The following is a 12,108-nucleotide window of genomic DNA, read 5'->3' as shown; positions in this document are numbered from 1 at the left end:
ACGCATCCACAGCAACGTAGCATAGCACATCTCTGGTGGAAAAGTGTTTTTACCAATGTTCATAAGAAAATGTCTCTCCTTCCCGATTTAATTTATTCAAAATAAAATAGATAAATAACAATAGTATTTAAATATAAATAGTGTGGTATTATAACTTACTTAGATTTAGAATTATTAAGTAATTAGTTTAGTTATAAATTATAACTGAAAACCCGGGTGTAGTCTTGTAATACCTACTTATAATCTAGATCAAACCTTTTGAACTGTGTTTTTGCTCCAAATATAAAGAGCTTTAAAAGTATCTGCCACGGCTTTAATGGGAGGTAGTGTTGTGTTTGAAGATTACAATAGTAAATATAAATGATTTATTATGGTTTATTTTTTTATACAAAAAAAAAACTACGTGTGCGTTTGTTATGAAAGAGCTGTATCTTTCACTATCTTCAAAAACAATTGTTTTCATTGACGAAGCGTCGCATCGTAATGTATTTTATGAAGCACTTTATGCAGAGTAGAGTCAATGTTTATTTAACTTCTTTATGTTCTCAAATTGAATTAACTGGTCCGGTGTACGAAATGTCTTCACTATTGTAATCTTCAAACACAACACTACCTCCCATTAAAGCCGTAGCAGATACTTTTAGAACGAGTACAGTATCCTTAGTACGAGTTTAATAACAACGAAACGAGAGCGCGTTCGTCGTCTTGATTTCCCGGCACGAATGAACCAACCAATCAGAGCACACGCTTGATTCCATCTCGTTCCACGTGAATCAAACTCGTACTAAGGTTACTGGCTCTGATTGGTTGGTTAACTTAAAGCAGCCAATCAGCTTCAGCGAGCAGTGCGAGAGGGACGGAGCTATACAACCTTCATAGCTCCGTCCCTCTTGCACTGATCAGTGATCGACCATTCTGACACAATTGTAATAGCAGACTAAGGCCCCAGATCGCCGAACGTCATAAACGTGTCGATGACGTTAATGTGAAAATGACTTGCACTCTGCACTCTAAATTCTTTTTCAAAACATAACGGACTTGTGACTCGTCTAGAAGTTGCCAGTGACAAAAATATAGCTCTAGAAACTTCGAAACCTATCTTCTTATTTCAATAAATAGTGTAAAAAGTTTAAGGAGTACTAAATAATGTATTTAAATTATAACATAAATTATGAAACCGCTGAAAACTTTAATTATTTTATAAAATTGTAATTTCAAAACAGCCTATAAGAGGCCGCTGCTGACCAAAGGCCTCTTCTCACACGGAGGTTTGAGCATTAATCACCACGCTTGCTCAATGCGGGTTGGCGATTTCAAACTTATAATAAAAAATTATAAGCCCAGGTTTCCTCACGATGTTTTCCTTCATCGTTTGTCAATGGTGTCTAGAATGTAATAATCTGTGTATAAAAATGTTACCAATTCAAAAAATCTCCCATTAAATGGGGAGAATTTAACAAACTGACATAAATTTTATCTGTACCCTTAGTATGACTTTGCTTTATGTTTAAAGTAATCGAAACGAGAACGCGACGCTTTGATTGGTTGGTCGCATAAAGCAAACTTATACTAAGGGTACTGATTCAGTTATTTTAGAAATACATTTTAACATTAAAATAATTAAGTTTTCAGCGGTTAGTTTTTAAGTAAGCGTGCAAAGTTCCTCTATTTGACAATATTCAATGTTTAGTCAAATAAGTTTTGTGATTCTCACGTATAGATGTCATGGGTGTTGTAGAAATAAATAAAATCTAGAGAGCAATAACTATTTTAAGGAAATGTAGATTCTTACTGTAAAACACCATAGCTTTTGACTCGAGTAGGACGAACTTACATTACGCACGATTAGAATGAAAGTGACTTAACAAAGTCAAAATCATTTATTTCAAATATACCTTTTTTTGAGGGGGGAAAATCATCCAATGACTTTTCTCGCCTTGGGCGAGGCGAGAGGGAGTGTCAGACTCTTACTGACTAAAAACCACCCCGTTCCTACTCCTGCTTTTCGAACCGGAGCCCCGGTAAACCCGCTAGGTAGTCCGCAGCTCCGGATTAGGCATCAGCCCTACTGGGCCCCATTTCAAATAGACCAGGAAGGCACTTTTGAACGTCAAAGCAAATAATATACTAATATTAATAACGTATGTCGGTCAGTCCTCTAGTTGCTCTATTTGCTCGTTCCAAAGTGTAGATTCCTATGGAGAAGAACGAGCAAGAAACTCCATAGGTTACTCGTTTTCAATCAGATTCACAATACAATTCTCGGTTACACTAACTCAAAATTTCTGTAACATTCGATTTTATCATAAACTGGCGTTATAAAATATACTCTACAACCAAAGAACTAATCCATAAATCTAGTAAAAATCAATCGTATGTCATGGAATACGGAAGAGATACTAAAATGTATTCAATACTATAATTTTCTGAGACTTTCTGGCTCATTTCCCACAACTTGCAGTTTTTGGATTCGGTCACTTTCATTCTAAGGGTGCGACTAGATGGTTTCGTAATATTATAGGTTATGTGTCAAAATCTATAACAATACAATTAGGTAGTTTCCTCTGTCAAACAATAAATTATTTCGACTCTTCAATAGAATAAAATATTTGAAAATAATCACACTCTCATTCATTGTTTCGATGCAAAAGTACATTAATTAATGTTTAGTATTTATTTATTTAATACTTTATGTATCTACTGTTGGAGCTTTTGCTCTTGTCTTTACAGATTGATAACTTTGATTGAGTTACACTTAATAAATGAAATGTTTGTGATGATTATCAGAAAATAAACTAATTTAATTAATTAATTATTATGTTATCGGCTTCCTCACGTGTTTGACAAGGAACTCGACTAGTTTCAAGCCATGCTAGAGGCTCATACACATGAGCAGCATTACGCGACACACGACGCGGTGATTGTCGCGCTGCTACTCTACACTAGTAGAAACTAGTCGAGTTCCTCGTCAAACAGTTACGTGAGTAAACCGATAACATAATAATTAATATTGTATGTCTCACGAAAGTTACAATAAAATTATAATTTAATTAAAATCAAACTTGATATTAAAACTTGTGTGCCCACTTGTACGGTCAGTCGAGAACTGGGATCTAAGTAAAATGTAACTTTGCAATAAATGTAGAAAATGTGATTCAACAAAATTATGTACTTTGTACATGTAGAAACAAAGGCAGGCTTAATGCCGAGTAACATTCTCTACCAGTCAACCATTATTATCACCAAAACTAATATTTCAAGAATAATCTATAGAAAAATCGAAATTCTAGATGCTAGCAAATAAATTGTAATAAAAATTCAGTCCTTAAATAGATTTTGGTAAAAATATCTTTAGAACTAGGCCTTATTACTTAGTGCCAAAACAATATATAGTGACTATTTTTTATTCCTTTTATAGAAATGTGCCAAATGTAAGAAACAATTTGTTTTGTGTACTTAACTTATACACGACGTCCTGCGTGAGCGATCAAGAAGCGAAAGCGAAGCGGTGCGGTGCGAAAACAACAAACTGTCAAAATGTATTGACGTGGCCTACGTCACCAACCGCACGTGGGATGCGGTGAGCGATCAAATTGGCTTGATATTGTCGCGCGAACTGGACGCGGTGCCGACACGTTTTTGTTTACAATGTCGGAAACAGAAACAAAACGAAACGATTCACATGCACGTAGGACATAGCCGCCGTCACACCGCATCGCGTTGCATTCGCGCGTCACCGCACCGCTTCGCGTTCGCTTCTAGATCGCTCACGCAAGACGTCGCGGTAGTTCGTGAGCTATACGTCCTTTATAAATTAAAAATGCAAACGAATTTTCTTGTATTTGTTTTAATAGGTTCTAGGAATATTTTTGTTACCGACACAGTTACAAAACAATGTAAACGACAAACCAAATAACCCATAGTATGAGTTTGCTTTAGGTACGTTGAATGAAAATGAAACCAAAACCGCGTTCGAACCAAACGCAAATGAATGATTGGTTAATCAGAGCGTCGAACGCGCTCTCGTTTCGATTACCTACTTTAAACGTAAAGCAAAGTCATACTAAGGGTACAGGAGAGGTAGTCTCGATAATGAAAATAAAAGACAGAATTGAATATGAATTTTGCCGTAATGAATGTCGAGGCTGCTAGTAAGCCATCCAACAAAAATTTTAGTCCTAATTCCTAACAATGAAATAAATATATCATTAGAACTTAAGACGAGATATTTACCATGTTTATTTGTCTATGAGTTTCCAATATTTCGGCACTGTTGCAAGCGCCATGATCACGGATGTACTGGTAAATATCCCGTCTCAAGTTCTAATGTTAGTATTAGTGCCCATGTCATTTTAAAAACTTTTATTGTAATAAATATCTTTGTTTTCTTTATTTCTTATGTAAAATACAAACCTTGGGTCTCATAAGACGATTGAAAATAATATTTTTGACCTCATAATTATTGTTATTGATGACAGTTGGACCCTGGTCCGTTGGGCACGATTATTTTTCTATAAAATGACGGACTAAACGCCAATTTATGTTTTTGTTTGGGCGATACACAGATGCGGCAAAACTTACGTGACATTTTTGTGACTTAAAATTGACATTTTATATATTTGTTTTCGATAAAGGCCCACAAGCCCGCATCGTACGCATCCCACGCAACGGATTTTAGTTTGTCTTGTATAGAAACTCATACAACTGCGTCCACTGATCCGCATCGTACGGACCGCATCATCGGCAATGCCTACATGCGATGCGTACTGATGAAGTCATACGGAATGCCTATGCCAAAAATCCAAGTGAAACTGGTATCGACAATCCGATTGCTGATACTCGCGTCGGAAATCCGAACGCTGTCGATACAGTGGACGCAGTCTGAAAAATTAATGCGTACGATGCGGGTCTGTAAGGAGACGCGTGAAATTTTTGTCACTTTATATTATCATTTTTTATTTCTGTTTTTGACAAATATTGTTTTAAATTCTTCCATTTACCTAAATAGCCCGGATTTATCCAATGTATTTTTAAATGTAAATATTTGCGTATGTAGTGAAATGAATGCATGTTAGTAAATAAGTTTAGAGGTCGTGAAAATATTATTATTATTATAATAGGTATAAATAGAGAATTTTTATTTTTGTTCCGAACATTATTGTAACTGATGAATTAAAAATAAATAAAAAATAACAATAACAACTCGAGAGTTTGTGGTTTTATTTCAGTTTTGTATAACAGCGTACACTTTTTATCCCCGAAGCGGTAGGCAGAGGTACACATTACGGCACGTAATGCCGCTATACAATGTACACCCACTTTTCACCATTTGTGTTATAAGTCCCATGTAAAAGAGTGTCAGCCTATTGCCATATACCTACCAGACACACAATTCTAGACTCAGTGCTACTACTGGGAAATATTCGAAAAAAAACCGAAAATAACCCGCCAATAATTTATAATACTCTCAATAAATAAAATTCCACTACCTAAGATTAATTAGATTAGGTCAATAGCAACAAAAATTCATCACAATATATTTGTTTCGAGGTACTAAGACTACGTAACATAGTGCATTATAAAATGGGTACGAAAAAATACTGAGGAAACAAGTCACATTTAAGGATTACACTGCCATCTGTCGGTCGGTAGAAATACTATAAATCCGAAAAATTATATCTAAACCTAAGTAACTACCGTAAAAAAGTCTATTTTATAACTTAAAATATTACTAGAATATCAATGAATTATTAGCAACTATGCCAGGAAGTAGTATCCAGGTATGTAAGTTTTACTACCGCTATTGGCCACTAGATGTCGTTAAACAAAACAATCAAAAATAATTTATTGCATTTTATTAAACAAAAGGACATAACATAATTTATTTACACCATATAAACATCTCCATCTTGATGTTTTAAAAGCAAAACATTGTCTCCATCTTTCAATTCGTACTCAACATCTTTTAAAATATCGATTTTACCGCCATCTGTCTGCGTAACTTGAACTAATAGGTTTTGTTCCACAGGTTTGTTCTTAGCATGTTTCCCATGTTTGGCCACTAGATGGCGACGTAGTCCTCTTAGTCTTGTGTAGGTGGCGCCACAGTGTTCGCAAGGATGGGACTCCGAGCGAACATGAGCTGATGAAATATGTTCTTCTAAACTGACTTTGTAGCCAAACTTTTTACTGCATATCCTGCACTGAAAATAAAAAATATAATTCTTTATTATAAATTTAACTTTATACCAAAAGGATAAGGTTGATTTTAAAAGTAATACATGACTATCCTAAATCCCGTTATTTTTAAATGTAAATGTTCACGATACGTCTATTGGCGAATGCATGCATACTTAATTTAGACCCGTGGTTGACTGTTCAATGACTTCTCCCGCCTTGGGTGAGGCGAGAGGGAGTGTCAGACTCTTATGTCCGAATACTCAAACGCTACTCAATTTTAAGACGCTCTCAAAACTAGTTCTGTCACTAACAATTCTTTATAAAATGACAGATATCACGATATTGAAGTACAACTTAAAATTGAGTAGCGTTTGAGTATTCGGGCGTTACTGACTAAACACCACCCAGTTCCTACTCCTGCTTCGAGCCGGAGCAACGCAACGCACTTTATCCCCGGTACGGTGCAAAATAAGAGTCGGGGGCCATTGTTTAAAAAAAAGAGATTGACGTCCGAATACTCAAACGTTTAAATATCGTGCTATCTCTGTCATTTTATAAAGAATTGATAGTGACAGAACTAGATTTGAGAGCGTCTTAAAATTGAGTAGCGTTTGAGTATTCAAGCATAAATGCAATAAGAAAAGTACTCAATTTTAAGTTGTACTTAAATAGCGTGCTACCTCTGTCATTTTATAAAGAATTGATAGTGACAGAACTACATTTGAGAGCGTCCTAAAATTGAGTAGCGTTTGAATATTCAGGCATGAATGCAATAAGAAAAGAATATACTTATTTAAAAACGACTTACTTCATATTTCAGTATAAAGAATTGACAGTGACACAACTACATTTGAGAGCGTCTTAAAATTGAGTAGCGTTTGAATATTCAAGCATGAATGCAATAAGAATAGAATATACTTATTGAAAACGCACTTACTTCATATTTCTTGACACCTAGATGTCGCCTGCGGTGCGCGCGTAGATTTGAGCTGGAGATACATCGCAGGGAGCACATGTCACAACTGTACGGCCGCTCGCCAGTGTGCTTCCTGGAATATAATTGTTGTAACACACTTTTATAACGTCAATCTGTAACGTACTTTTTTTATTGGGACATGGCCGCCACAACCTCCCATACTTTCGTGGAACATACTAAATTAATTATTATGATCGGCTTACTCACGTAAATGTTTGACGAGGAACTCGACTAGTTTCACTCGACACACGACGCGGCGATTGTCGCGGAACGCTGCTCATGAATATGAGCCTCTTGCATGGCTTGAAACTAGTCGATTTCCTCGTCAAACATTTACGTGAGTAAGCCGATCATAATAATTAACCTCCCATACCGCTGCAACTCCTGTAAGTCAGAATCTTCAGTAGATACTACCATGAAAACACCGGAACATTGAAGTCCGGCGCGTCCCAGGGACATGAATCGACGAAATAAATCGGAAGATATTATTAAATAATCTGTAACGAACTATGCAATAGAAGTCTTAAGTGTGGGAGAGCCATGCTTTGGTACGAAGTGATACCACGGCCGCACAGAAATCCCACGGGAAACAACGCTTGCGTTGTGTTTCGTTGCACTAGTGTGGTTAACAGAGACATAATCCCCGATTCCCCAACAACCCTTAAATTCCTAACCACCAGAAGGCCGGCAACGCACTTTAACGCCTTTTGTGTTTCGGGTGTCTATAAGCGGCGGCGATTGCTTACCATCAGGTGATCCGCCTAAAAATTCAACTTTTTATTTTGTTCACAAATAAATTACAACATTTAGTGATTGAAGCCTCCTTTTAAGCATGCAATGCCTGTGTTAGGAGACTCCCCTCTTCCACAATAATTATGTGCTTAAATTATTTTTCTATTTGTTTACTGGCTTATACCATAAAAAGTTATTTAAGTAGTTATTAAGAATTAAGAATGTTTATACAATCACCTGATATGAACAGTGAGTGAAGATCTCTGCGTCGCCTTGAACTCACAATGCGGACACTGGTGACTCTTTACTCCTGTGTGCGTGAGCTTGTGTTTGTACAAGTAGTCTTGTCTAGTGAACACACGGCCACAGGTCTGGGGAAAGAAAAACTGATTTTAATATATAATTTATTAGTTACATGCTAGCTTTAGCCAGTGGCTTCGGCCGCGTTTTCTTGGGAAAAATGTATCTTATGAAACATGTTTTTAAACATTGTTCTAACTAGGAGTTTCTCCTGTATTGTGGGTGCAAACATACAACATTACGAAAAATACATTCACACACAGATACTTAGACTCAGGAACAACAATTTGTGGATTACCCAGACTTGTTTCTTGCGGGAATAGAACCTACTACATGTTGTGCGGCAGTCGGTTGGTAAAAATTGGATTTTTGTGGCGATAATAATCTGATAACTGTCCCAAAGATACAATAGTTTGCAAAAGTTTTGAATATAGTTAAATAATATTTTACTAACATCACAAACAAAATTCTTCTCTTTCCCATGTTCCAACATATGCAATGTAAGTAACTCCTTAGTCTTAAACAATTTCAAGCACTTGCCACACTTAAATATATGCTCTGGCAACTCAGTCAGTGTGTTGTGTCTATGGTCTCTCATATGAAACTCGTACATACACCTTTTTGGTAGATACCGGTTACATAAATTACACTTATATCCATCTTTAAGACCTTTACAGAAATTTACTTCATGACTGATTCGACTTTTCCGACTTTTAAAACGTTTTTCACATCCAAAGCATTTGAATAATGTACCATTGGCTTCGATGCCATGTAATTCAGCATTGTGAGTAGATAAACCTTCTTGGGTGTCTAAATCTACGCAGCAAATATTACAATAAGTAGGCGAGCGTTTGTGTAGATACTTTTTTCGCACTTTAGAGCTTGGTTGCCGCTGTTTTATTGTCTCTGGCTGTTCGAAAACTAAATCGTCTTCTAAATAAGTATCTATGGTGTTGTTGTCGTAATTTTCTTCGATATCTTCGATTTTAATTTCTACAGATGTATCGCTGGTCGTTAGCGAGTGTTTTTCGAGCAAATTCTTCAGCTTAGCATCAGTTTCTTGGCAAAATAGTTTATAGTAATGAAATCGCTTTATTTCACTCAAACAGTCGTTGCAGATCTTGTTTAAATGATTATTATCTACTTCTATGCTTAAACAGTCCTTTATTATGTCAGATAAACACATTTCTGTCGTGTATTCTGAGATTTTTAAAAAGATATCTGTGTCCGCGTTCTTGTTCCAGCAAAGTCGACAAACGTCGTCTTGACTGAAGTATTCGTAGTTGTACAACACATTCTCCGGGTAAATATGGGTCCAATGCATGGTTTACACTATATTTTTAACAAATACACAATAAATACAAAATTAAAGCAACCCCGTGGACAAACAAACGTTTTGTTTATTTTTTTTACTCGTTCTGGACAGCTTGACACTGACAGCTATTTGAAAGTTCAGAAATTGGTAGGCGGTGACAAAATATTACTGGATACGTTGTAGAACGAATTTATATGTGATAATGTATTGTAAGGAGTTTCTATCTATCATGTAAGGAGTTGTAAGGAGTTTCTATCTATCATGTAATGAGTTTCTATCTACCCTGAAGTAGTCTATGAAAGGAGGTTGTTAATAAGAAATGCTCCTATTTGCTCGCCAGCTCTCGGATTGTACGGAAGGGTTGTGATAATCTGTGTTGGTCGTTTTAAAGGTCACGTAAGCCATTTTTCCAATCGTTTTGTTTAATTATTGAAGTTTGCAGTATTTGATTAATTGTTATGTTGTATTGATTAAAATCTGTAAGATTTAAAAATAAACGGCTTCTTGTCGATTGTATTTATTTTTTTAATAAAATTCCACTTCTGAACCTAAAATCAGAAGTGGGATAAAGGACTTATAAGCCCACACTAACGTTAATTTGCTTTTGAATTTGTAAATCAGTTGAAAACAAGAAAACCGTTAACTTTTAAACTTTGCTTTGTTTACAACTACTGCTTACTTCAGTTTTCTTTCTTTTTACTATTTCGACGGCCCCTACGTAAACTATCGAAACTACAAAACCTCTACTTTACAGGAGAGCGATTCTAAGTTTCGATTTAGATTTTTGTTAAACATGAAATTCGTATATTCAATATTACCAGTATATCTAACGTGGAAAATAATTGGGTTTTATACTATCTACTGTAGTTTTTCATAATTATCATACTTTTTTTAATATTACACACTCGATACTTTTCTTGGTTACTTCTGGTTACTTTTTTATCGAATGTGCCAGTTTCGATAGTGTTCTATGACAAAAAATTTTAATCTACTATCGAATGTGCCCGTTTCGATACTTTTCCACGACAAGTATCTCTAGTAAACTATTGAATGTGGTACTTTCGATTGTATTCATTGTTACATTGCTCAAGTCAAGGTAACATAAGACTAGTTTCGATATGAGATACCTTCCAACTATTTATTTATGTCAAGCTTTTACTGCTATTTTTTCTGGGGAATTAGTGACAAATGAAGAAAATCAATCAAATATTGTTAATCAAGCAATTTGTATTAAAAAATAAAGAACTTAAAAACGTAGTAATTGCACGGTCCTTCACTCCCACCTCTCCTGGGGCCTAACGGGACGCTCGCACACACCGCGGTAGAGAAAACAAACCTGTTTGCTTCTCTATTTGCGGAATCTTCACGTCTTGATACTGGTGGCGCTTTGCCTCCTTCTCTCCATAGAGTTTGCGAGACGAATATGTCAAAAATTCGCATCCGATAGAAGGAGGTATATAAGACGTTGCGTAATCTTGACGTGAACAAGGCCAGTGGCCCCGACGGAATCTCAGCCGTGGTTTTAAGAACCTGTGCGCCTGAGACTGGTCAAGTGCCGGTTGCATGGAAGCAGGCCAACGTGCAGCCTGTGCCCAAAAAAGGTAGTCGTGCCGACCCTAACAATTACCGACCAATCTCAGTCACGTCGGAACGTGTACTTAACAACAGGCTCCTGGCATACCTTGAAGATAACGACCTCCTCAGCGATCAGCAGTATGGGTTTCGCCGCAACCGATCCACAGAAGGTCCCCTTCTTGCGTATGCCACCCACATTTGGAGCGAGGCCATTGAGAAGCACGGGGCAGGCATTAGCGGTCTCACTCGATATATCGAAGGCCTTTGACAGGGTTTGGCACGACAGCCTTATCGGCAAGCTTCCTGCATATGGACTTCCCGTTGATCTGTGCAGATGGATTGCTGACTTCCTTAGGGGTCGGTCAATCCAAGTAGTCATTGATGGCTGCTCGTCTGACCAATTTGGCATCAACGCCGGAGTCCTCAGGGGACGACGAATTTGGGTATGCAGATGACAGCACAGTTGTTGAAAGGTATGTGTCCGATGCGCGGACTAGCGGAACACAGATCCAGTCTCTAAGAGAATCCATGGTCGAATGGTTGAACTCCTCCTTGAAGGCGGTCTCCGATTGGGGTGACGCCAACTTGGTCAAGTTCAATGCTACCAAAACCCAGGCGTGTCTATTCTCTGCCAAACGGAGCCAATTTCCGCTCACTCCTACTTTCCGAGATGTATCCGTTCCAATATCGGATCATCTTGAGCTTCTGGGCGTAACTCTATCGCCTACCCTAAACTTCGGCTCGTATACAAGGTGTAACAAAATACCCATATACATCAAGAAGCCCTGATGAATACAGGTTGAATAGAATCTCTAGACAAAGTTTCAGCAAAAAATATGTTTAAAAAAATTAGTACCAAATACTTGGTATCGCATAGTTCTTGATTTCAAATCATACAAACATGTCACAACCCTGCAGGGATCACTCGCTAATATTACGAAACATTTTTTCTGTCAATCTGATCACCTAGTACCTGTCTACCTAATTTTGATTCGCGCGTCGGCGCGATTGGAAAAAGTTCATAACATGG

The 12,108-nt window shown here is 37.0% G+C and overlaps 1 protein-coding gene across 1 annotated transcript; it reads right to left on the bottom strand.

Annotated features, from left to right (window-relative positions):
- Window positions 1-5,838: 5,838 nt before the first annotated feature.
- Window positions 5,839-9,593, bottom strand: LOC118278634 (zinc finger protein 845-like). The gene is made up of 4 exons (XM_035597936.2): window positions 8,643-9,593; window positions 8,126-8,259; window positions 7,118-7,229; window positions 5,839-6,203 (listed from the first exon to the last, which is right to left on the bottom strand). The coding sequence occupies exons 1-4, from the start codon at window positions 9,510-9,512 to the stop codon at window positions 5,886-5,888; spliced, it is 1,434 nt and encodes a 477-aa protein (XP_035453829.2). The 5' UTR covers window positions 9,513-9,593; the 3' UTR covers window positions 5,839-5,885.
- Between the last annotated feature and the right edge of the window lie 2,515 nt (window positions 9,594-12,108).

Source organism: Spodoptera frugiperda, chromosome 24 (genome assembly GCF_023101765.2).
Source record: "Spodoptera frugiperda isolate SF20-4 chromosome 24, AGI-APGP_CSIRO_Sfru_2.0, whole genome shotgun sequence".
Classification (NCBI taxonomy): domain Eukaryota; kingdom Metazoa; phylum Arthropoda; class Insecta; order Lepidoptera; family Noctuidae; genus Spodoptera; species Spodoptera frugiperda.
Note: the sequence above shows the minus strand (reverse complement) of the source record. Positions and strands in the feature narration are given on the sequence as shown.

Excerpts from the sequence above, each read along its gene's own strand:
- LOC118278634 (XM_035597936.2), bottom strand. The coding sequence starts at position 9,512 with ATGCATTGGACCCATATTTACCCGGAGAATGTGTTGTACAACTACGAA. Across the intron at positions 8,260-8,642 it reads AGAAGAATTTTGTTTGTGAT|ACCTGTGGCCGTGTGTTCAC; the intron begins GTTAGTAAAATA and ends TTCTTTCCCCAG. Across the intron at positions 6,204-7,117 it reads TAGGTGTCAAGAAATATGAA|TGCAGGATATGCAGTAAAAA; the intron begins GTAAGTGCGTTT and ends TTTTATTTTCAG.